The 27,598-nt window shown below is 36.1% G+C and overlaps 1 protein-coding gene across 1 annotated transcript in view; it reads right to left on the minus strand.

Annotated features, from left to right (window-relative positions):
- Positions 1 to 3,694: 3,694 nt before the first annotated feature.
- The window catches only part of ORC5 (origin recognition complex subunit 5), a 78,106-nt gene continuing 54,202 nt past the window's right edge, over positions 3,695 to 27,598 (minus strand). The window contains exons 13-14 of the mRNA XM_069587891.1: positions 12,675 to 12,787; positions 3,695 to 4,493 (exon numbers count right to left, since the gene is read on the minus strand). Coding sequence (XP_069443992.1) covers positions 4,448 to 4,493; positions 12,675 to 12,787 — 159 coding nt within the window. The 3' untranslated portion in view covers positions 3,695 to 4,447. The remainder of the gene's footprint in view (positions 4,494 to 12,674; positions 12,788 to 27,598) is intronic.

The following is a 27,598-nucleotide window of genomic DNA, read 5'->3' on the forward strand; positions in this document are numbered from 1 at the left end:
TGGCATATGTTCAAAACTGAACTCATGATCCATTTCATCCCACAGACCTAGTTCTTCCCTTAGGATTTCCCACTTCAAACACCAGCTCTGCAAATGCTGATAGCACTTGTTGTTCAGGACAGAAATTTGTCTTTGTCCACTGCTGTATCTCCTACACCCAACACAATGCCTTACACATAGCTGATACTTAGTATTTTTTTATGAATATTGAATAATTTTATGGAAACTGCCATTAAGTAAGACTCTCAACTTCCTCAAAGGCCAATGAAGTGGATTATGGTTTATCCAAAACTCCATGTAAATCTTTACTGCCTCTAAAATCCAGGCTCTTTCCTCATGCCAAAGCTACCACTATTTACTCAAACAGTTGAATGCCTCCTAAAATTCCCATCATTATTGTGCATCAACATGCAGTTAAATGAATGAATTGATTATAATTTTCTCTGCTCTACCAAATTTCTACTTCTCAAACTGTGCTTCATGAATGTGTCACTGCTAGAAAATGAACACTAACTGTGCATTCAGGGCATTTAAAAGCCAATTTGAGTGAAATGTTGGTATCTTGATAGGAAGGATTTGAGCTCTAAGAAATCTAAGCATTTTTGAAAGCAAATTGTGTCATCAGACTGAAATTACATGCAAAATTATCTAAACTATTTTACATATGATAGACAGTCACACTTTGTAGGAGATATAGCTTTCAAAATGTAGGGGATGAAGTTGAATAATATCAACCTCCAGTTAATTACCTCCAATCCAAGTCTCTGCTCATGGAAACAGGCATAAGGTGCAACTATGGTACACAGCAGTATGAGACTTCAGCTGAAAGTGGAGGATGCTATTACAGTCCTGATCATGTACATGGAGCAGTGCTGCATTTCATCTATTATTTTAGAGACTCTCTTTTGAGTACTTAATGTGGTAAGATGCATTATTCCTGGATTTGGTCCACTACTTTTCTTTGCATAGTACAAGCAGAGTAGAGCATACCTTGGAGGAACAAAGGAGACTTCTTCTGCTGAGCTTTCCTTGCTCCAGACCACCTTAATTACATTAAACAGTTGCTGGTTAACTAAATCCCTTGGAAGTATACCACTAATTGTTCAGCCATCACACCTTGAGGGCAAACAATGTAACTCCTCAGTCACCTGCTCTCTGATACGATCATTTTCAGTTCAGCTTTTGACTATTTAACAAGATCCTGAAAAATAAGTAATGAAACCTGCATGTGAATTAAAATCCTTCAATTCCAAAAGTAAAAATCCAAGGTATTGTGTCCATTTGGATAGTTACAAATTTTTTAACACGAAGTTTCCTAGATATGATTAGGTGAGAGCGCCTTTTCTTTACTTAGTTGGGATGCTATTGCATTCCATCACTGACCTCCTTTCTAGGCCACAAATATTTCAGGACAGTGACAACAGGTAACACTTATTAAGCAATTATGGTGTGCCAGTTACCTTACTTAGACTAGGGTTTCTCAATCTTGGCACTACTGAAATTTGGATCAGATAATTCTGATGTGGGCCTTTAGGATGGTCTTTGTGACCTTTGTTAGGCAAAGATTTTTTTAACTACAATACAGAAACCATATTTCATACAAAAAAATTAATAAATCAGACTTCATCAAAACTAAAACCTTCTGTTCTACAAAAGACACTGTTAAAAGAATAAAAACGCAAGTTACAGACTAGGAGCAAATAACTGCAAATCACATATCTGATAAAAGACTTGTATCTAGAAGACAGAAAGAACTCTAAAAACTCAAAAGCAAAAAAAACCCCAAAGAACAAAAAATCAAATTTAAATGAGCAAAGGACCTGAACATCTTTTCAAAGAGGACATACAAACAGCCAAACAGTACATGGAAAGGTGCTCAACATCACTAATCATCAGGGAAATGCAAATCAAATCCACAATCAGATATCACCTCACATCTATTAGCACAGCTATTATCAAAAAAGACAAAATGTCAGTGCTTGGTCTCTACTTCCAGGAGCATCCAAGGTCTCTACCCAGCCCCACCACACACCCAGCTGTCACATCAAAAATGTCTCCAGAAATTGCTAAATATTCTCTGGTAGACAAAACTCCCTCCAGTTGAGATCTACCACCTTAGATATATCAACTTAATTATTAATTCTCTAAACAACTCCAAGAGAGAAGTTGTAGGTGTACCTCACTGTAGGTGAGGCATAGAGAGATTCAATAATCAGCCTAATGTCACATAGCTCCTAGAGATACAGCTGGTATCTGATTCCAGAGCCCCAACTCTTAACTGCTGCCCTAGAGACTTGACACTTTTTTGACTTTTTAGGCCTTAATGAAAAGAGGCTTGTTGGATCAGAATCCCTTCCAGAATTACTGAAAAAGAACTGCTTCAGCAATGAAGACAAATTTAGGGATTGAAACTGGAAAGTAATAAGGGGAGTAAGGTTTCCCCCTAACCATATATACCTGAGTCACAGTAATGGAAAGAAGACATTTTTAAAATGGGCGATAACCACTGTATAAACAATCTGAAATCCCACAGCTTGGTAACTTCATTTTTCTACTTCCTAAATCATTTTTAGATTTAGGTAGAATAAATGCTGAGAATAATTTAAGCACATCCTCTCTTTAGGTATCTGGCCCACTAGCCAGCATAATTCTCATTATTAGATTCTCCCCTTTAATTGGAGATTTATATCTTCTAATTAGAAAATTCATCTGCAGATGACCCTTGTTAAAATGCTAATATCCATATTAAGCTCTGTTAGTCTTTGTTTAAATAAATTAATCAAATTAGTGAGTCATTTAGCAAGCCATTAGGAAGTAAATTACAAAACATAAAAGTTCTGACGGTCCAGTCAGAGGCAGGGAAAATCTGGTTACAAGGTGTTTTGCAGGGAAGCCACACAAAGGGCTGGTAGCACAGTGTCGGGCAGTGCAAGATAAGCAAGGTGCTGGGCAGGGGACAGGTGGCCTGTAGTGAGGAGGCATAGAGAGTCACATATAGGAACCCTTGCCTCCTTTTTGTCTTCCCCAGTCCCCTATTTGACAAACTCTTTCCCTCCTCAAATCCTGGAGTTTTTCCCTCAAAATGCACACTGATCCCAGGCTATCCAAGAAGGCTGCACAGTAGACTTGCCACTTGATAGCAAACTATAAAGGGGGTGAAAATTCCCTCAAGTGGCACTGCTCTTCCTTGAATCAGCTACACTAACTGCCTTCTACTTGAATGATGCACATATTTCTAAGTGCATTTGCAATGAATTTGCAATGCACATGGTTTTTTCCTGCCCCTGGCTTCTCCAAATATCTTGTAGAACACAAAATTTCACCATCTTCTGTGGGACAAGAGACAGAGGGCAAGGGTGCTCCTTGCTATCTTTTATCTTATGTAGGGAGACAAAGAATTTCATTCCTTTCCCCCACTCAGTACCTCTAAATAAACGGAAGTAGACAATTCCTTGTTTTCTTTGATCCAGAAAGTGTCAGTCACTACATTAATAGGCTTCCTATTCCTATTTGAAGGTGACTATTGTGAGAATTTTTTCTCCAAAAAAAGAAGGAAAGTATAAAATGCAACTGAAATTAAAACTAGGCTCTGTAATTAAGCACTTTAAATCTGTTCAAAATAATTTTCAAGCATTTAAGTGCTAACAGAAAACTTCAGAAGTAGGGTAAGAAAATCAGACCCCAGGTTCATAACTGATATAACAGGAAAACTTTTATTGTGGAACTATTAAAGGTCAGTGATTAAAAAAAGGAAAAAAAAAACCATTATGCAGATTAAAAAGCTATGTTGAGTAGTATATTGCCAGAGTGACTAGATAAATCTCACCTAAGTATACCGCAGTTATCAAGGAAGCTTAGAGGTGGAAAGCTGCCCTATCTGATCAAACTACCTTGCCTTTTGAGAAAATCAGGGTGAAAGATAAACACATATAAACTTGGATCTTAAAATAACAAAAAACTTCTACTTATTATATTTTGCAACTATGATCTTTTAAAGTGGTGGCCTTAGGAAAATCTGCTTTGGCAAGCAACTGCAGAGGCTCCTGGGGAGAGGAAGTGAAAAGACTGGGCTTATATACAAGGGCTGCTGGCACATTCAAAGCGCAGGGGATAGTTCACAGAGCAAAATGCAGTCCTAAGTAAATGGGTTTCAGGCAATTTCAGTGTTAAGATAACATCATTAAGAATAGAACAGATTGTGCTCAGACCCTGCTGTTTATAATTAACACGTTCTTTCCAAATACTCCAGGGTCCCTGGTAAATAGTCTTCTGCTCACATTCACCCAGACCAATCAGAGTTTTTCATCAGATTCCATGCTGGGCCAGCACCTGTCTGGACAAATCCAATGGAGCCAAAGAACCCCTCTCCCAGGCCAGCTGAGTAGTTGGATGAACACAGTTTGGCTTCGTCATTGTCACAGTGTCCATATGGCTTTGAAGCTTGTTTTCACAAGAAATCATACAAGTATTTTATTATGTCAAAGTTCACCGTCCTATAAACAAAAACAGATAGTATGTTAGCATCCTCACCCCCTAGACTGCTCAGCTTTGTATGTATGATTCTGAAAAGCACATGCCAAATAATTCACAACTAATGCTAAACAACCGTATGATACCGTCAAAAGCATCATGACAGAATTAACATTGCTTTTTCCTGTCACTAGGAACAGTTTCTTTAAAAAGTTTCCCTCCCATGCATAAAGTTTGCTTTTCTAATGAAAGTAAATGAAGTCAGAACTATCCAACATTCATATATTTCAATTATAGCACAGCAAGTTTGGATTTCATTTGAAAGCTATTTGCTTTTTGTCTAATAACCAGAATAGAGCAATTACAGATGCAGCAGTATTTAAATCTTCTTTGAACACTGTTTATCTCCCCAAACACCTGTTTTATCATTACATAATGCATAGCTCATCTGTCCTCATTTGTAGTTTTCATTCTTTTCAGTCTTTTACATTGGCTGACCTGTGTGTGTATTGTAACTAAATCTGTATGATCCAAGAATACGATACAACAAACAGACGATATGAATGTATATTTTTGTACTCTGACGGCAGGCAGAATAAAATAGCAGAAGACAGACATATAATTATTTTCCTTTCTCTAAATTCATTCTTCACTATAGATATTCAGACTTGGAGGTTTATTATTTGAATAAATGGTCAAAATAATTAGATATAATGATCTAGCAATAAGTATAAAATTAAAGCCTTAAAGTATTCAATTCTGCAAAAATAATCATCCATATGAGAACAGCCTTTTAAAGATTCACTAACTGCATGCTCTTATTTATTAAACCATCATTAATTGGTGTTTTGGTCTATCATTTTGTAATACACTTTCTAAAAAAGTTTCTAAGCAAATGACTGACATATCAAATTTTTTTAAAAATCAGAAATAGGGAACTATAGATACTACTTATGCAAAAACATTTAAAAATAGCTCAAATGAGATGCTATGGCTTTGTGGCACCTAATGATGGAATGAAGAGTACTTTAATTGTTTCACAAGAGTGCCTCTCTGAAGAACACCAAAACTTTTCAGTTGCATAAAAACACTGCCAAAACAAACCTGTTATCACTGGGGGTACTAAAACAACTAAAAATACTTATTAAAAAAAAAAACTTATCTCAGGCATAATGTCACAAAAGGTATGGTTGCTATATCATAAAGCTATTTATTTTTATGTGCTTTCCTTTCATTCGACTATGTGTTAGTGGTGTTATTTGCTCAGTCATATCCAACTCTTTGTGACCCCAGAGACTGTAGCCTGCCAGGCTCCGCTGTCCATGGAATTCTCCAGGCAATACTGGAGTGTGTTGTCATTTTCTTCTCCAGGGGATCTGCCTGACCAAGGGACTGAACCTGGGTCAGTGCAGGCAGATTCTTTACCGTCTGAGCCACCAGGGAAGCCCATTACAGAACTCCCCAAATTTACTAGTAACAATGTACCACTAAAAATTACCTTTTAAAAAAGCATGAAAAGGTTTTTTATGATTGGTTGAAAACATTTTTTTAGAGGGTCTGAGAAGACAAAAGACACAGTAGGCTATTTTTAATCATAGGCAAAAAGGACAGTTGGATTTGTACATCTCTCCAGGCACATTTCCCTACAATGACTTTGGGTCCTAAGGTTATAAACCTAAAGTGACAAAGTAAATTGACCTTAATGTTAAGTTTTACTGTCTTTTGGATTTATTAATTTTTTTCCCACTGAATAGGAAAGTTTAAAGAAGCTATGATTAAAACAAAGTTGCAACACAATGGGACTAGAAGGCGTTACTTGATAAGACTATTACAAAGCCATACAAAAGGATCCATATGAAGCCATGACTACAATAGTATGAGAGGTACGGAGAACAGAGAATTTCAAGTATGCTGTGATAGGTAAAGAGAAATGTTTGTATAACACACCAGTACTAGAATTTAAACAATGAAAATACTGTGATTTGTTAGTGGCAGAACTCCATCTTGTCTAATTGTTTAACACTGCAGCATAGTTTGTGCAATAACTTTTTCTTTATAGAACGATTGGACTGACTTAAAAACACTAAGCATTTGTAAAAGGTTCATGACATTCTATTTCTCTGCTTTGCCACTGGGAAGTACTCAAGCAAACTGAATCATACAGTTAAAGCTTTTGGACTTAAAAACAAAACAAACTAAATTAATTGGGAATTGAATATGTAAGATCATCCCTCTAAGAAACATTTACTCTCAAGATGATAACTACTTTTTCCTATCATCCCTCCATTCTCCAATATAAACAGGTAACTTAGGAACTGATTCCCACATGTATCATTTTAAGACAGCAGACTTTTATAAAGTAACTGCAAGGGCAACATTAAAACAGGGCACACATTGCAAAGATAGTTTTTAAATACTATAGAAGATTCTCTCTCACTGAACACAAATGAATTATTTTCTAAAGTAAGCATCTAGAAAGAAATAGGATAAACAAAAATAGTGTTGGTGGTACTCTGCCTAAGAGTAATTCTTAAATCAGAATTTAGACTACTTAGAAGTTAATTACATGGCATATATATCTAAGGATTTTGATTATCTAAGGAAAGAGATGAGAATACCAGACCATCTGACCTGCCTCTTGAGAAACCTATATGCAGGTCAGGAAACAACAGTTAGAACTGGACATGGAACAACAGACTGGTTCCAAATAGGAAAAGGAATGCGTCAAGGCTGTATATTGTCACTCTGCTTATTTAACTTATATGCAGAGTACATCATGAGAAATGGTGGGCTGGAAGAACCACAAGCTGGAATCAAGATTGCCAGGAGAAATATTAATAACCTCAGATATGCAGATAACACCAGCCTTATGGCAGAAAGTGAAGAGGAACTAAAAAGCCTCTTGATGAAAGTGAGAGAGTAAAAAAGTTGGCTTAAAGCTCAACATTCACAAGACAAAGATCATGGCATCTGGTCCTATCACTTCATGGGAAATAGATGGGGAAACAGTGGAAACAGCGTCAGACTTTATTTTGGGGGGGTCCAAAATCACTGTAGGTGGTGACTGCAGCCATGAAATTAACAGATGCTTACTCCTTGGAAGGAAAGTTATGACCAACCTAAACAGCATATTCAAAAGCAGAGACATTACTTTGCCAACAAAGGTCTGTCTAGTCAAGGCTATGGTTTTTCCAGTAGTCATGTAAGGATATGAGAGTTGGACTGTGAAGAAAGCTGAGCACCAAAGAATTGATGCTTTTGAACTGTGATGTTGGAGAAGACTCTTGAGAGTCCCTTGGACTGCAAGAAGATCCAACCAGTCCATTCTAAAAGAGATCAGTCCTGGGTGTTCTTTGGAAGGACTGATGCTAAAACTGAAACTCCAATACTCTGGCCACCTCATGCGAAGAGTTGACTCATTGGAAAAACCTCTGATGCTGGGAGGGATTGGGGGCAGGAGGAGAAGGGGATGACAGAGGATGAGGTGGCTGGATGGCATCAGTGAAACTCAATGGACGTGAGTTTGAGTGAACTCCGGGAGTTGGTGATGGACATGGAGGCCTGGTGTGCTGCGATTCATGGGGTCGCACAGAGCTGGACACGACTGAGCGACTGAATTGAACTGAACTGAAGGATAATTTTGCCTTTATCCTTTTATTTCACGTTGTTGATGCTTTCACCTCATTGACATACTTTTTTCTCTTGGGGTACTATTTTATTTCCTTTTACTTATGTAGGCAGTTTGAATTTTTCTTTCTTAGTTTGGTTTTTCAGAGAGTTTGCAATCACACAACTTTAAGTTACAAAATTAAGTTATTTTGCAGTGTCTTCCTAGACTGTGGAGGGAAAAATATCAGAAACTTCAACTACCATTAACATTAAGAACAATTCAAGCACAATGTTTATTAAGCATGTTTTCAGCTGTGTTCTTCCATACTCTACCTCCATATTCTGTTCCCCTTTCTAGAACCAGTCTCCTACTGCTTCTGTGTCCAAATCTTTCATAGTTCCTTGGTCAAGAAGGTCCTTTATGTCCTCTACCTCTTCCCTGAATGGTTTTTTCTCAACCAGGCTTAACTGAAAGTTGGCTCCCACTGAGGGATCAAGTCTCCTCTTTAGCTCTTTCCAGTGATGTTAGACTCTACAGCCCAGGCAGGTCTGTCATGTGAGGCTGCTGTCCATGTGCAAAAGGGTCTGCTCCTGTGAGACTCAAACCATTCCACTAACTGTCCTTTATCCCCCTGTCACCACCTCTTAGTGAACAATGCAGCATCCAGTTCAGTTTCCTCTCTATTCCAAGATCTGCCTCAGCTTTGGTGTCTTCACTGCACTTGTCCCTTTTACCTCAGATGACCTTTTCTACTCTCATGATCACACTCAGCAATGTTCTACTTCTAAAACACATAAATTCAGACATTCCACCCTGATCCCAATTTCCTTTAAGTGACCTGGAACACCCGGAAACAATCAGTGTACAAACCTCTCTTCACCTTTTCCTCATCTACAAATAATTGCTGAGTATTAAGTGCCAGACACTGGACTATTAGCCCTCCACATGCTTTACTTCCTTTCTTAGCTTAGACTCGATGGTTAGTCACCTCAAGCATTCATTTGCTAGCATCCACTGAATTCACCTGGCAAAACCCCAATCCTATGTGATTTCAATTACACCCTTTTGCTGTCCCAGTACTCAGCACATGGAATGCTGCTGGAGAAGATCACAAGTTTCACAGATTGGTGCCACTGTAAATTCAAGGTCGGGAACCTCAACTGGGCCCTCAACACTCTCAGCAAGTTGCTTTCCTTGTTAGCACTTTCTTCCATTCCCCATGGCAGCTATTTCAAATATCCATATTTGTCTTAAACTGTGGTACTTCTGTCCTTAAGTCTCTTGCCTCTACCTTTACACGTAAAATAGAAGGCCTCAGATCAGAGCTCCTTCAACTTCTTGCCAACAGATCTCTAAATTCAGTTCCATCTGAAACCACCTTTTCCTCTCGTATAATGAAAAAGGAGTCCCCTCTCTCATTTAGGGCTATTTCTTTAACTCATGTTTCTAAATCCCATGTTATATATCTTTTCAAGGACTTTAAATTAGTTATCTCTCTTTTGTATTATTAACTCTTATTCCCTACAAGTTCTTTCCTATCAGCATTTAAATATGCTCGTATTTTTAAAAATAATAAGCTACTCATGCCCCCACAAGCAGTTTAGTAGGTAACAATCCTCTATTCCTCTTTATAGAAAAAATAGTCTAGAAAATAGGTACATGAGGGCAGGATACAGATCTGTTATACATCTTGCTACATCCCTAAAGCCTAGTATAGTGATTATAATGAACATCACAATAAATCTTAAGTGAATAAAAAGCATTCTCTGCATGTGCAGCATCAACTTACTCACAAATACCACTTAATACACTATATCCTAACTTGTAACCCACTGTATCCCTGAAAGTGTTCTTGTTAAAGTCACAAATGACAGCTTTACCATTAGATAGACTCTGCCTGATTTCTTGACAGTAACCAACAATTTTGACCATTATTCCCTTGCCTTAGGTTTTTCTACCTTTCTTGGATATACAACTTTTTGTATTACTGTTTTAACCACTTAAGTTTGTATCATGAGTATTTTCCTGTGTTTTTATCCTTTAAAATTATAATTTTAAGTAACCTCACAATTTTTAAAATTATTTATTTTTAATTGGAGAATAATTGCTTTACAATATTATGTTGGTTTCTGCCATATATCATCATGAATCAGCTATAGGTATACACATGTCTCCTTCCTCTTGAACCTCTCTTCCACCTCCCACTACATCCCACCCTTCCTAGTTGTCACAGAGCATTGGACTTGAACTCCCTGCGTCATACAGGAAATCTCCACCAGCTATCTAATTTTACACATGGTAATGCATATGTTTCAGTGCTACTCTCAATTCTTCCCACCCTCTGAGAAGGTTTGAGTAAGTCAGTGATTGACACAGTCTCTGCTTTGCTCTTCATGGGCTTATACTGTAGGAAGAAAAATGAGTTCCAATTATTGAATGAATTATTTAAATAAAATAATGGTAAGTCTCAGAAGATAAGGGGACCTGGAAAAACTAACTGAATAGTGTGTGGGAGTGAGGTGGAGGGTGTGGACGATGGGAGGTCATAGTATGCTTGAGGATAGCTTCTTTAAGAAATATGCATTTAAACTGAAATCTAAAGGTTATGTAGCAGTTAGCGGGATAGAGGAGGATTTGGAAAGTGTTGCATATGCAATGAATGGTGAATATGAAGAACTGAAAGAAAAAAAAAAAACAAAGTGGTCAAAGTGTAAATATCTACAGAAGATGTGTGTGTGGTAGGTATGGCTGGGCACAAAGGCTGAGGCCAAGTCACTGGGGCCTTGAAAGTTACTTTAAACATTTTGGTTTTTTATCCTAAGAGTTACAGGAAATTATTGAAGACTTTTAAGTAGAAGGGTGACATTAAATTTTTACTAGACCACTCTGGCAATAGTGTGGACAACAAATTATAAGAGAATAAGAGTAGACAGAAAACCAATTAGAAGGTTACCAGAGAAGAGATAACAGAGGCTTGATCTGTTAATGATACAAAGGATAAAAGTGAACGAATTGAGAACATAGGAAGGACCTGACAGGCTCAGAAAAACTAATGCCTGGATACTGGGAGAAGGGGGATGACAAAGGTCACTGGTGACTGCCAGGTTTTAGGCCTGTGCAACATGACAGACTGCAGTGCTGATCACTGAACCAGGGAACACTGAAAGAAAGCGGCATCATTCCTTTTTTGTTGGCAAGCAGAAGAAGAGGGGGAATTCCTGAGTTCAGTTTTGGAAATATATTGATACAGGTGGGAAATATCTGAAAGTCAAGAATACTAGAAAAAAGGTCTGGCCCCTAAAAAACTGGGGAGTATGATTAGTACATACATAGTTGTTGAAGTCAAGAGTAAAGTAAAAATAGTCTAGGAAAAAAAATATGAAAAGAGTCAAGCCTTAAGGAACAACTAAATGTAAAGGTCAGTGGATAGGATAAGCTGACAAATGAGCTTGAGAAGAAACAGCCAAGGAATAAAGATGAAAATCACAAGATTGGAATCATGGACTCTAGGAGGAGAGTTTTAAAAGAGAGCGGTCAATCCTGTTGGGTGCACTGAGAATACATAGTCTGAGGGCTGAAAAGGGGAGGAGATGGAATTCAGAGCAGAAGTGGAAGAGCCCCTCTGATATGGGAGGACACAGAACCCCAATCTACTGATAAAGGAAAGACAGAAGATGGGCACATGTGTAGGTAGTGAAAGGAGTTCTCAATTCAGTTTCAACTTTGTTCTCTGAAGCAGTAACTGCTGAACAAAGTGAACACAGATGTTTGGACTTGTGGCTTGAATACAGTCAAGAATCAGAATCTAGATCGAAAAGAAACCTGTAAACCACATATTCTACTTTTCAATACATGTGGTGGAATGGCTGGGAGGCTGGTAGAAGATAATCAATCAGAAAAAGAGGGAAATAGAGCCAGATTGTAACTTTTGCAAGAAATTGGGGAGAAAATAACTATCTAGAAGTGGCAACAAAAAGAAAGGATAGCACTTAAAGAGCATCCAATCCTGAGGGATAGGAGTTTGAGAAAATAAGAAGCTACTAGTAGAGATAACTGGCAGGCTTCCCAGGTAGCTCAGTGGTAAAGAAGTCATCTGCCAATGAAGGAGACACAGATTCAATCCCTGGGTCGGGAAGATCCCCTGGAGAAGGAAATGGCAACCCAGTATTCTTGCCTGGAAAATTCCATGGAAAGAGCCTGGTGGGCTATATAGTCCATGGTGTTGCAAAGAGTTGGACAGGACTTGGCAACTAGCACAAACACACACACACACTACAGTATATTCAAGTTGTCTGTAGTTAGCTGCCCATTAAATCCTACCTTGCTACTACAGGACCACTATTCCAGTCTGTCTCAGACTCTCAGAATCTTGATTTTTGCCATATAACATGTTAACTAATTCTCTGAATTTTGTCATTTGTAAATCTGATGAGAGGGTTCGTTCTACAGTGAAATAGTCATTCTCAGCACTTAAATGATCTTCTCTTGCTTAAATGACTAATGACATTACATTAGGAAGAAGATTAATTTTTATATTTAGTATATCATTTACATAATTCAAGACATTTTACATTAATGATTATTCTATGCTTACCTAGCAATAGCTCTGATGAAGTCTAGAGACACTGTGCATTTGTACTTTGGTTCATCAAGCTGATCGTCATGGCCAACCAGGGTTAACAGCTGAAGGGTCACTAAAGAGGTAATCTAAAAATAAGAAAAGTGTTTTTATGAGAAAATAGTTTAACTAGATTGCATGATGTCCTTGTTTCTGAAACATTTTATAGTTACTTTGATAACAATATATAACAGAATTCACAAGAGCATCTGCAAATATGACTACTTTGAAATTTGTATACACAAATTTGTACATACGCTTAACGTCCTAGTTAATCAAACTAATGATCAACCTTTAAGGACTCCACTAGAGATAAATTTATTTCAACTAACGACTCACATATGACTGCTAACCTTTAAAAACTATAAACAAAGGACATTCCTTCTCTCCATAAAATTTTTATGAACTTTCTATCCAAATACCTCAGAATATCAAATTTGCACTCCCTTGAGAATCCAGCAGTTAAAATGTGAAAGTGGGCCTTTTTCAGAGTTGAGTAGCTGGTTAGATAAGAAATACATCCTTCAGATCTAGACTTAGTCTTGCTTTTAAACTGATCCTCAATTAGGCAGTCAGGAAAACAGCAGGGAGATTAACAATGGCAAAAGTGTATTTTGACAAGTCAAAAATCAAAATCCAAAATAATTTCACGTGCATAACGCTGACAGAAGTATTCAGTGCTCTGAAATCCAAGAAACAAAGCTGACCCAAGAGCTGGAATTCTCTGAGTAGCCTACTTTCTTTTCCCAATTTTTTTTATCCCTCATCTCCTGAAGGCCAACAGAAAAAGCAGTCAACAATGGCAAGAAGGAAGATCAGGAGACTTGGTGATCTGTAACTGCTGGTTACAGTATCTTTAATACTTAATCATATGCCTTAGGAATAATAAAAAATACGTTCACTTACTCTGTGATCAATACCTTGAGATGCAGTAAACATTCTGAATGATAAAAACAACAACAGTAGTAGTGATTTGCTTGGTACCAAGTACTCTATACATAGCATCTCATTTATGCCTTGTGACCCTACAAGGTGGATGCTATTATACTCATTTTATAAATGATTCTTAGAGATGTTAAGTAACTTTCCTCAGACTCCAGAACTGACAGGTGGCTTAGTAAGAATTCAAACCTAGAGCTCATGCTCACTCTATTATACTACACAGACTCTACTATTGTAATTTAAAAGGGGGAACTGTTAGGCAGTGTTCAGTCAGCTGTCAATATTAGCAACTGACAAACAACTAATCTCAAAAATATACAAGCAACTTATGCAGCTCAATTCCAGAAAAATAAACGACCCAATCAAAAAATGGGCCAAAGAACTAAATAGACATTTCTCCAAAGAAGACATACGGATGGCTAACAAACACATGAAAAGATGCTCAACTTCACTCATTATTAGAGAAATGCAAATCAAAACCACAATGAGGTACCACTTCACACCAGTCAGAATGGCTGCGATCCAAAAATCTGCAAGCAATAAATGCTGGAGAGGGTGTGGAGAAAAGGGAACCCTCCTACACTGTTGGTGGGAATGCAAACTAGTACAGCCACTATGGAGAACAGTGTGGAGATTCCTTAAAAAATTGCAAATAGAACTACCTTATGACCCAGCAATCCCACTGCTGGGCATACACACCGAGGAAACCAGAATTGAAAGAGACACATGTACCCCAATGTTCATCGCAGCACTGTTTATAATAGCCAGGTCATGGAAGCAACCTAGATGTCCATCAGCAGATGAATGGATAAGAAAGCTGTGGTACATATACACAATGGAGTATTACTCAGCCGTAAAAAAGAATTCATTTGAATCAGTTCTGATGAGATGGATGAAACTGGAGCCGATTATACAGAGTGAAGTAAGCCAGAAAGAAAAACACCAATACAGTATACTAACACATATATATGGAATTTAGAAAGATGGCAATGACGACCCCGTATGCAAGACAGGGAAAGAGACACAGATGTGTATAACGGACCTTTGGACTCAGAGGGAGAGGGAGAGGGTGGGATGATTTGGGAGAATGACATTCTAACATGTATACTATCATGTAAGAATTGAATCGCCAGTCTATGTCTGACGCAGGGTGCAGCATGCTTGGGGCTGGTGCATGGGGATGACCCAGAGAGATGTTATGGGGAGGGAGGTGGGAGGGGGGTTCATGTTTGGGAACGCATGTAAGAATTAAAGATATTAAAATTTAAAAAATAAAAAACTAAAACTAAAACTAAAAATAAAAAATAAAAAAAATAAAAAAAAAATAAAAACTAACAGATGGGTAGATACCACAGTATTTTATATACAGAAAAGACTATATTTAGCAAATACAAAGCATTTTTTCAATTAAAACTTACAAGTTTTATATTTTCTTAACTTTAAACAGCTCTCACATAAACAATATGCAGAGGGATATTTTTTATAGGCCAGTCTAACAACCTTTACCTTTTGGGTGGAATATATTCTCTATTTCCTTTCACTGCAATGATATTCTAAAATTTTATTTCTACCACTGTGTCAACTTTTCTATTTTTTTCTATGTGTCTTTCTCATTCCTTTCTTGCCTTTCATTGGACTGATTTATACTATTTTTCATTCTACTGGTTTACTCTACTATCCTGGAAATAGTTTTATACTCCAGTTTCCACTTTGATTTTTTTCTTTTGGCCCCAAGCTATTTTAGAATTAATTTCCAACCCATGAAGTTTCTATAGCATTTTTTATTTTTACGAGGGGAATATCACAGAATGCAGTCTGTATACTTGCAATTCTTTGAAATTTGATAAGAAAGCTGGATTCTCTAGAGGGAAAGAAGAGTACACAGGGACAGAAAGCCACTGTGACAAAGAATGAAACTAACCATAAGTGGCCACTCCTCCTATTCTGCCAGCCAGTTCCCTTCCCTCTTTGTTCCAAGAATGTCTGGAGCTGATGGCAACTGAGTACAAACCATGCCCACAAATGGGGTCACCTATGACAGGCCAGCAAGGTGGAGTGAGACAAGAGTTTTCTCTCTTACTTATATACAAGTACTTATATCATAATAGTATCTTCCATTTTTGTCTCCTGGACTGCAAAGTCTAAAATATTTACTATGTAGGCCTCTTACTGGAAAAAGTTTGTCAAACTCTCGCACTGCTAGATTCAGATAATTTAGCAATGTAGAAATCAAAATGTTCAGTGACTTATCCAAAGTGATAATGACTACATAATGGCAGAAACTTACTTGACTAGGATTTAGGTCTCCTAACTACAATTCTAAAACTTATGAAAAGAATGGCTAAAATGTGATCATAGCTGAGACAGCTAACTTCTAATAAGCTGTCTTATAATCTTACCCGAATAAAGAATGTGTTAAAAGAATGAGGATGATCTGTGGAAAAGGTAGTGTTCAAGGGAGCAGACACGCCACTATGTCTCCAACAACAGGACTAAGGGCCCCCTGACCATTAAATTGGAGACCTGGTATGTGTTTGCTCATAATGGAGGTATAGTTAACCAGTTGTCATTCTATCAATGATTTTCTTAGTAGTATTTAAAAGGTACATATGAGTAAAGCTGATGAACAGATAAAAAATGTTAAGTTACTCAACATTTTTATAAAAGAGCTCACATTTACCTAGTTTAAGAGTTAAATGAAACAAAAAAATTAAGTTGGTTGTTAGAAATGTATGAAATAGTATTGTGCCCATTAAATGAGGTCATCTATAAGGCAACTTAACACAGTGCCTGAAACACAGTATTCAATATAAGCTACTATTTATATTATTACTATCTATTAACACTTTTCAATCTCAAATTTAACAAATAGGTTTCTTTTCTAATAACCAATTAGTTTACTTAAAACTCACTGCATTTTATTTGAAAATGGTTTCATATATTTCCTATAGCTTTCTGAATTATATGCCATGCTTAACTTATTTAGAAAATAAAAGATAAAACTACCTAAGGTTAAAAACATCTGTACGAGGGCTTCCCTGGTAGTCTACTGGTTAAGAATCCACTCTGCAATGAAGGGGATAGCAGTTCAATCTCTGGTCCAGGAAGATCCCACATGCCACAGTGCAGGTAAGCCTGTAAGCTGCAACTACTGAGCCCATGCACAGCAACTACTAAAGCCTGTGTGCCCTAGAGCCCAGGCTCCTTAACAAGAGAAGCCACCACAAGAAGTCCATGCACTGCAACCAGAGAGTAGCCCCACTGGCCACAACTACGGAAAGCTCCCTGGCAGCAGCAAAGACCCAGTGCAGCCATAAGTAAATATTAAAAATACATATCTGTATGAGATTTTATAAACATTCACAACAAACTATCAATTATGAGTGGAGACAGCGAAGGTGGGTGAGACAAGAGGAGGGAATGAAAAGGTAAAACCTACTAGGAAGGATTATTGCACAGAACAAGAAATATAGCCAATTTTTCATAATAACTTTAAATGGAGAACAATGTAAAAAAATATAAAATTACCATGTTGTATACCTGAAACTAACATAACATTATGAATCAACTATCTTTCAATTAAAAAAAATACTTCTGAACAGATCAAGAAAAGTAATGAGCCACATATATTAATCCCTTTGGAAAAAATGCTCAATGTATCAGTTTCATCAGGAAATGAAGTGGATAAAAAAATGAACTGACAAAATACTGCATGAAAAATATAATTAAAAACTATATGGCATATCAGACCCAGATGTAGGGAAAATTAAGGAATACATTGGTAGTTCTGAAAAAACGATACAGAATGCAAACTAAAGAGACTACAAAAAACAGAAAAGACAAAATGAGAAAATCTAACATATTTCTAATCAAATTTCTGTAAGGAAAAGAGACAGAAAAAAGGGGCAGAAGTAATATCTGAAAAGATAATGGATGAAAATTCATTCAAAAAGATGAAGAACACCATATCATAGAACTGAACAGCTAAATAAATCCAACAGGGGAAATAAAAAGAAATCAATACCTAGATATGCCACAGTAAGTACAGAATATCAAAGATAAAAAGCTCTTAAAAGTAGCTAGAAAAGGAAAAACATTATCTTTACAGGACTAGCAACTGAACTGACAACTGTCTTAAGAACAACAATGAAAGACATAAAATAGTGGAGCTATATTTTTAACATGCTGAAGAAAGTAACTGTTAACTCAGAAATGTATGCCCCCCAAAACCAATCTCTTAAAACTGGGGATGAAACAAAAGGCAAATTTCTAAACTAAAAACAACGGTGTGCTATCAAAATATTCCTACTCACTTTAAGAAATTCCTAAAATATACTTCCAGGTGAAAATAAAGGAATACAAGTTGGAAGGTCTGAAATTCAAGAAGGATTGAAGAAACTGGTAAATATGATGGTAAAGCACTAAATTTTGACTTTGATAAATATAAACGTTATATAGCAACAACTAAGAGAGCAGAAGCAAGGAAACGTGAATTATAAAAATCTAAAACCAAGAAAAAGAAACAAAAGGTAGGTAAGACAAATAGAATAAAACAAGATAAGATATAAACAAAATTACATTAGAAATTATATTAAAAGTTAACTAAATGTTGCAAATAAAAGTCAAAGATTAAGTGACTGAAAAATAAATCCAACTATATACTCTTTAGGAGAGATACAACAAAATAGAATATGGGAAGGTTAACAGTTAGAGGACAATGAAATACATGAAGCAAACTAAAACAACGAAGGTATATTAACTAAAGAGAGATTTAAGGAAGGGCTCACTTAGTAACGACAAAATGCAGTGACGAAGCTCCCATCTCTCACAAGACGAGTGGCATGAGACCCTTACTATGAAGGGACGAGACACAAAATAGGACGAGCAGTCAAGGAATAATGGGATCTTTAGGGGAAAGTGAGTACTGCTGAAAGTAAGGACAAACTCATTATCGTTTCCAGTTTAGAAACAGGTAGGAATAATAATGAGAAAGTAGGTCTGAAATTGTAATAAATGGGAGACTATATAGAAGAGTTAATATTATCTCCTATGGCAAAATATATTCATTAACTTCATTCCTTTCTATTTTTTTTAACAAGGGATTCATTTGCTAAAGTAGGTTAGTAATAGATATTTGAATCCCTTTTAAAATGTCTTCTAAACCCTTTAATGTTTGAAATATTAATCTCCCTTTATTATTAAAATAGGCTTCTTTAGTACTTCTTTTTCCTTTAATATAGAAAACATTACTCACATTTTACTCTCCTACTGGTATTTCCTTATATTATTTCTTATAACTTCTACTTTCCTGTGATTCAAATACTCTCACATATTTAATTCAACTCTAATCCAAATTATAGGCTAAATTTACTCTTCCATTTTTTCATAAACACAAAATCTGTCTTTAATCTAGTTAAGTTAGAATTTCAAGAATATTTTCAGGTATCTCACTGTTTGATTACTTTTACTGTATTACTTAACATTAATTATCAAAGGCAATTACATTGAAACAGATAGTCCTTTTAATCAGTTCTACCAAGATTCCATGGATACATAAATCACATAAATTGTACAAAGCATACAGTACCACTTTAAGATGTAGCAGTCGAAAGGTATTTCCAAAATATTAGTAAGATGATTGCTCAATTTGGCAGGGGAAGATGGATGGGGTCTGATTTAGGAGATGCTAATACACACAAAAATCTAAACTAAAATGAAACAAATTATAATGTGATTTCTCACATCAAAAAAAACTAATTTCAGAGTCTTTTAATTTCTTGAGTTATCATATGAACAGAAACAACACACAAATACATAATTTAGGAGAACATTACATAAAGAAATGTACAAATACCAACAACTTAGAAGTACTTTGATAGTTTATGAAAATGATGCTAAAAATCAACTGAAAAAATTAAGTAGAAAGATTAACTTAAAAACTGATGCTGAAACTGAAGCTCCAATACTTTGGCCACCTGATGCAAAGAACCAACTCATTAGAAAATACCCTGATGCTGGGAAAGCGTGAAGGCAGAAGGAGAAGGGGACGACAGAGGATGAGATGGTTGGATGGCTCACTGACTCAATGGACATGAGTTTGAGCAAGCTCTGGGAGATGGTGAAGGACAGGGAAGCCTGATGTGCTGCAGTCCACGGGGTCGCAAAGAGTCGGACATGACTGAGCAACTGAACAACAACACGGGGTCAACATTTTGAATCTCAAACATATTAATTTATGCCTAGATGAAAAATTCTGGGAAAATATATGGAACTTGTGGAAAATTATTTCTATATGTGTATAAGTACAAGAATACCCACCTTGTCCCCATTATTGAATCCCTAATTTTATTTCCCACTGCATATCCATGAAACTTTTGAGGACTTGGTCTAGGTACTGCACATTCAAAGATGAACAGGATCATAGAAAATACTGATTTACTTCCTTGCCCAACATTAAGTGTTCATGACAAAATGATGAGGTCCTCCTATCTGTAGGCTGGCATTAATGTCTAAATAATTTGCTATGATCAACAGGAATACGGCAAAAGCCTGTAGACTAGTAAGGGTACTCAGGACCAGACTCAGTTTTGTATGTGAGCATGTGCAATCATAAGATAGAAGTGGAATTGGTCTTTCCCATCTGCTGCAGCAGCCAAGGATTTAGCAACACAGAAAATAGACACACGAGAGTCATTACTGTTGTTAAGGCCCCAAATGAAGGAAGTGTTTTAGTTGCAACAAATAAGAATAAACAGGAGTATCTTGTAGCCAATAAAATTGATCTTAGAAGGATTTAATCTTTGTTGGGGCAAAACTCTCTAAATAATGGCAAAATATATTTTAATATTTTGAAGTCCTAAGCACTGTATAATTTATAGAAAACTTCTCATCCAACTGAGCTTTAAATAAACCTAGAACATGTTTCATAAACAAATATTAACAGCAAGCCAAGCCAGAAGAAAACACATTTTAAAAAAATACAGGAGGACTTCTGGTCCAGATAACATGGCTTAGATTCATATTTACAGTTCTTTCCAGCTAAGCACAACTATTAAACCCTGGAAATAACCTTACCAAAGGACTCTGAAAGGCAGAAAGAGGAAGGCAGACTACTTCCAGGACTGGAGGAATAATGTGGAGACAGGATGTCTTATGGCTGCAGCAACTGCACAAGGTGATGTAGGCTCAGCATCTCCTGATCCCTAATCCAGAACAGAAAGCTAGGCAGGTAGGCTTATTTCTCTCCTGGACTAAACAGGAGTCCAGGCCAAAAGAAATAGTAACCCTAAGTTCTATATCTGGCAAAAATATCCCTCATGAATAAAGTGGAAATAAAGACATTCTCTGGAGAAGGCAATGGCACCCCACTCCAGTACTCTTGCCTGGGAAATCCCATGGACGGAGGAGCCTGGAAGGCTGCAGTCCATGGGGTCGCTGAGGGTCAGCCACAACTGAGCGACTTTACTTTCACTTTTCAGTTTCACGCACTGGAGAAGGAAATGGCAAGCCACTCGTGTTCTTGCCTGGAGAATCCCAGGGACGGGGGAGCCTGGTGGGCTGCGGTCTATGGGGTCGCACAGAGCCAGACACGACTCAAGTGACCTAGCAGAAGCAGCAGCAAAGACATTCTCAAATGAGGTAAAACTAAAGAATCAGTAAGTAGCAGACCCATCTTTGAAACATGGCGAAATGGAGTTCTTTAAACAAAAAGGAAATAACAAAAGAAGGAACCCTGAGCATGAAAAAGGAATAAAGAACAACAGAAAGGCAGAAGTATGGATAAAGCAGACTATCTCATGAGTTTTCTAACTCATATTTGATTAAAAACTGATTATCACCTGATCCTCAAAACAATGATATTTAAAAAGCAGGAAGTTAAAAGAACTTAGAAAGAAGTAAGGTTATCTTATTTCATTGGAGGTAGTAAAACATTGATACCACTTAGGAAATTAAACATGCAATTACCATATTAACAGTAGTTGCCTCTTTTGTATATGTTCACACAAAAATCTGTACATGAGCATTCACAGTAGTTTTATTTGTGACAAGCAAACACTGGAAAGAACCCAGAGAGCCTTCAATGGGTGAAGAGTTGAACAAACTATATATTTCATATCATGGAATACAACTCAGCAGCAAAAAAAAGAATGAACTATTGGTACATGCAACAATTTGGATGACTCTCAAACGAATTTATGCCGAATGACAAAAAGCCAATCTCAAATGTTAAATACTGTATAAATTTGTTTATACAAATTTTTGAAACGACAAAATTTTAGAAGGTGGAGATTAGTGGTTGCCAGGGACTGGGGGAATAGGCAAGAGAAAGGTGAGTGTGGTTATAAAAGGAGGGGTCCTTGTGATTACAGAACTGGCATACTGTCTATGGAGGGAGATACACAAACCTACACATACAATAAAATTTCAAATAACGAACATGCCCAGATATAGACAAAAATGAATAAATGCAAAAGTGGAAAATTTAATTAAGATCAGTAGATCACATCAATATCAATTTACTGGTTGTGAAACTGAGTAAAGGGCATATAGCAAGAAAGAGCCCTTATTTTTTTCTTACAACTGAACATAAATCTATAGCCACTCAAAAATATTTTTATTTAAAAATTAACTACATTGAAACACTACACAAAATATAGAGGGCTTTAAGAACTTATAAACTGCTAGAAGGCATTTTGTCTCAAAATAACAAGTACCTATGAAGCAGATACTTAAATCTACTGATAGAAATACAAACATTTTTGATCTTTATTTACAGGGATTAAAAAAAAACTACTTGATAAAAGACTGCTCAAAGTGGGCAAGTTTAAGAATATTAATTATTTCAATATCAATATGCCATTGAGTTAAGGTTATATGGGTTTTTAAGTTTACAGATTACAGATTTTCCTGTTTAAAGTTTGATAATTAGTTGTGACTTGTGGTTCAGCCACAAGAATTTGTAGCTGTTGGTTTCACGCTGTGAGCCCATAAAGACATCACAAAGTTGCTCCAAACCTGTGGCTAACACAACTTATCAATTACTCTAAAGCACAGGAGGATTATAGCAAACTGTTATGTAAATCCCACCTTCAGTGTTCTAAATTTTCCCAAATTCTACTTTTTATTTTTATTGTTTTAAATGGTGAAAATTTTGCTTTTGTTTGTTTGGGGTCTACAGAAAACAAACGCACTTTAAACAATAAATACTAAAGTGTTCCAATATAAAATTATTATGAAAGAAAATTGAGAGCCAGCCCATCAGGACTGGAAATCTTGGGAGATCAGTGCCTTGTTTCACAGATGTGAAAACAGACATTATAAAAGGATGACTGGCATTATCAGATCCTACTCAGTCACCCCAAACAAATTAGTATGTTTGACATATTTCAAGTTACATGCAGAAATCCTAATGAAAAAGAATATAACATATATATCATGCAGGAGGTCTACTACAAAATATTTGAGTTGTAACAACAAATTTTAAATTAAGTATGTAATCCTAAGAATAATTAACATATTAAAAGTGTTTAGCCAAAATAGTGCCTCACTTGGGGTACTGATGAATATTAGAAGGTAGTCTGTCAAGACTATGACTATAGTAAAGACCCCAGTTCAGTGCTTTTATCTTTTCTTCTACTGCTCTTCAAATTACACATTATGTAACTGGCATTCACTCTCCTCAAGATCTGGCAGAGGATATGGACAAAACTTGAGAGAAGAGAAATAAGAGGTATGGGAAACTACATAGTATTAGTAACCATGGGTAATTAATGGTAGAGGGACGGGAACTTGCTATTAAGTCCAGGCTCTACAGACTAGATATAGACATCGAGAGATCTGCATCTACAGACTACAAATAACAGGCAGTGTACTAGGCACTTTAATTCCTTTAGTCCTCACAAGAGCCCAGCCATGATTTAGGTACTATAAATAAAGCTCACTTCCAGAACAGGAAACAACTTCAGAGAGGTTAATAAATATTCAAGGTCACTGAGCTAACATCAGTAAAAACTACACTGGATTTGAATACAATCTGAATTTTCAAAGCTTATATTCCTTACACTATCCCAAAGGGAGATGCAGAATATAGGGAAGACATCATTGTAATAAGACTAAGGAAAGCTTTACAGAAGGCAACAATAAGGAAAAGTGAGTAGAATGACAACTCTGAAAGCATTCCACAGTGAAAGGTGATACCTTGAGTCTGCTGAAGGTTAGAAACTCGGCAACAAAGGCACTGCAGATAAAACAGAGGGAAAAATGCAAATAAAATTGTAACAAAAAAGATAAAGAAGCATCTCAATCCAGGCAAAAATCCTGCCCCAGGGATACAGGTAATAGCCTTAAGAATCAACAGCCAACAATCCTGTGAACAAAATTATGAAATATGAGAGGTCTGATGTCAAAGTAATATTAATATGCAATTTATTAACCTAATGATGTGTAATGGGCTTCCTAGGTGGCTTTGTAGTAAAGACTCTGCCTGCCTGCCAAGCAGAAGATGCGGGTTTGATCCCTGGTTCAGAAAGATCCCCTGGAGAAGGGAACGGCAACCCACTTCAGTATTCTTGCCAGGAGAATCCCATGGACAGAGGAGCCTGGAAGGCTGCAGTTCATGGGTTTGCAAAAGAGATGGACACAACTTAGTGACTAAATAATAACAACAATTGAGGTGCAAACCTTTCATAAATGAAAACTAAACATTATATTACATATGAAATTATTGATTTTTAAAAGATAAATTAGAGTGGAGGAAAAAGCACAATTTCTGAAAATCTGAAATTATTAGACAACACTGAAAATGGTATCCCAAAGCAAAATTTCCTATAAAAAATTTCCTGTACATTTGTGGATTAAAGATAACTTATAAAAAATAATGACTATAAATCATACAAAATATATAACAGTTGAATAAAAGTTAGGATAAATGTCAAGAATTTTTACTTGGTCTTTCCTGAAACACTTGGGAGTCATTTTCAAGAAATATTTTAATAATTGTTTGAGTAAATTTAAATTTCTGTGGGGAAATTATTACTCCCCTTCTTGGCTTCTATTCCCTATGAAGACATTCCTTTGCCAATAATCTTCAGATTTTAGGGGGTATACACTGTTCTCCAGAGCTGTTTTTGTTGTTTACTGTATCAAGCTCAAATTCAAATGAGTAAAATTGAATAAAAATTAGCCTAGAAAACGCATTTTTTTTTTTCCCCAAAGTGAGGATTTAGATTCTGGACTAGAAAATACAGAATAAAATTTAAAAAGAAAGCTGTACAAAAAGTCAGTCTCTTTACCTCTAAGTTTAAGGCATATTTTCATTGGTGTTTTTCCTTAAAATGTAAATTCTGGTTTTTGGTCATTGGCTTAAAAATAAACAAAACTAAGTATCTGAAAATAAATATTTTTGCTATCAAAAAAATAGCATTTCCTTAGCCTTTTATACACATATGCCCATATACACACATATACATATATATGTAGCATAATGACACTAATTAAAGGATTTTATTTTACTTTGGCTTAAAATAATGCATCTACCTAATTCAAAAGCCAAAGTTATTTTTCCTCCCTCTGACTAGCACCTATGTCACGACTGAGGCATTCATAAAGAAAAATAAAAATCTCCTTAAACATAAGATGTTTTAAAATTTACATCTTTAATGGGGTTATAAAATATTTGCTAAGTTAATCTTTGCTCTGTGTACTATTATGTTCTTTGTTCTCATCCATGTAGGAGATGAACTGATTATTTATGTCTTAACAATAGGAGTTCATGTACCACAGGGAGGGTTTTTTCCCCTTAATCTGAGAGGCAGTCACTAACAAGCTTCAGCTGGAAGTGCTTGATGTTAAAACAGTGTGAACCTGTTCCTGGGCTAATAAACTATGTTCTTTCTGCCAACAAAAGGAAATCAATTTACAACTGTAATTAAATTTTAACATGCTCATTATTTTTATACTTTCATAGCTTGGTATATATGTTAATTGATTTGTGAAACATCCTATCCTGCTTGTTTTGGAGGAGCTTTACAATCTGATACATTAAATTATTTAAATAAAAAATGTGATATATATCAGTGTATGAGGTCCATACAACCCAAAAAGAAACACATTTGATTTGATTTCAAGTAATCTGATAATTCATGAACATATGGCATATATCAAGAGTTCAACTGACATGTTTTTACAAATAAAAAGTAGAGGTGGTGAGTGCTACAATGGAAAGGAGGGAAATATTTTCAAAGCTAATTCAACTTAAAATCATTTTGAATTTGTATTGTTTTTTTAAGGCAGAGAGTGGATTGTTACTCTTCAAAAACACTCAAATAAAAAGTGCCATGAATGTTTATACTTAGAGGAACTAAAGATAGTGTCTCTAATCTCTGGAACTTTTTAGAACATAAATAATTGCAAATCTTTAGTATCCAGGAAGGCCTTAACTTCATGCTTACAAGAACGGGAAGTCATTCTTTCAGTCAATGAATCTCATGTTCAAGGCACTGTGCAAAAGACAGAAAAATAAAGACAAAGTTTATGCCCACAAAGAATTTAAGGTATTAGGGGAGACAATAATACAATGGCAGTAACACAGTATGAGTGCTATGCTAGTAGTGATATGTATAAATCCAATTACCTGATTTTAGAAAAGGTAATGACTAACAAATAGGAAATGAGGCAAAATGTGAATTCATTAAGAAATGGCATTGTTGGGGGTGTGGACCATAAGCATCAAATAGAGCTTAACAGTGCTGGAAGACAGCACATGTTAGAACACAACGAGAAAAACGGATGTGCTTTCAGAGAAGAAAGCGCTTACAGTGAATGGTGTACAAGATGAGTAACGACAGTGGCTGAAAATACTGCCAGTCTGTGAAGGGCCTCACAAGAAATGTTATGGAATGTACTCTTGGTTCCACAGACAATGCAACTCACTAAAAAACCATAAACATAAAAGCATATTTACTTTTCAAAGTTTTTTTTCTGATGATTGTATGCAAAACAAATTTGAAGATGTCAGTGTCAGGAAGACCAGTTAGGACATTATTTAGGGAATAATTTGGTTTTGGATGTATCAGTGTTGATAAATATGGCACATTCAGGTATGACTGTGCTGTTGGCAATCTGGGTCCAGAGCTAGAGGAAAAGGACTAGAAATTCAGAACCCAAAAGGTAGCATACACGTAGCATTTGAAGCAAAGGGAATAAATTAGACAGTCCTAGGTAAAACTAGTTCCCTTTCTTATTCCTAATTGTTGGAAATTCAACTCTCCACCACTATTTAGAGCAGCCAAAGTGAGGGAGCACCTTAGGTTCTAGAAGTGACTTGGGACTAAAGACCCTAGTTTCTCATAAGGACTTGGTGCAGCACAAGCTCATGAAAAATATCTACTAATAGGTAGATGAGGCCAATATCCTCCAAAGGACTCTGATCAGTTGTGAGCTGACAAGGAATCAAGACAATCTTTCACTGGAAACCCCCTTAAGCATCAACATTTCTTTTAATCAACTTTTTACAGAGCATTTAAAAATGCAGCACACATTTCCATAATGTGGATTTTTCCAAATCATTTAACTCCTAAATTGTTCTTGCTAAAACTCCGGTCCTCATTAAAATAATCTAGTCATAAAACTCTATCTAAGGTATGCACTTGCCTATACAGACTCTATATTAAGAGGTTTATTTGAATAGACATGTATAAGCCCATATCCATATAAAATTCTGTTTTCAGCAAAAAACTTGCAAAGCGTCATATAAAATGTATTGGTGTTGAACACATTTCCCCCTAAAAAATGCAAATAAAGGGCATACATTTGGTATATTTATTAGAAAGGTAGTTATAAAATACTGCCTACACAGAATAAGGTTCAAAGACAGTACTCTCTTTAACAGTTGAAAGCATAATTTATAAAATTTTTCTATCCCTTAGGCAGTATTTTACATGCTACCCTTAAGCAATGGT

This window comes from Ovis canadensis, chromosome 4 (assembly GCF_042477335.2).
Source record: "Ovis canadensis isolate MfBH-ARS-UI-01 breed Bighorn chromosome 4, ARS-UI_OviCan_v2, whole genome shotgun sequence".
Lineage (NCBI taxonomy): Eukaryota > Metazoa > Chordata > Mammalia > Artiodactyla > Bovidae > Ovis > Ovis canadensis.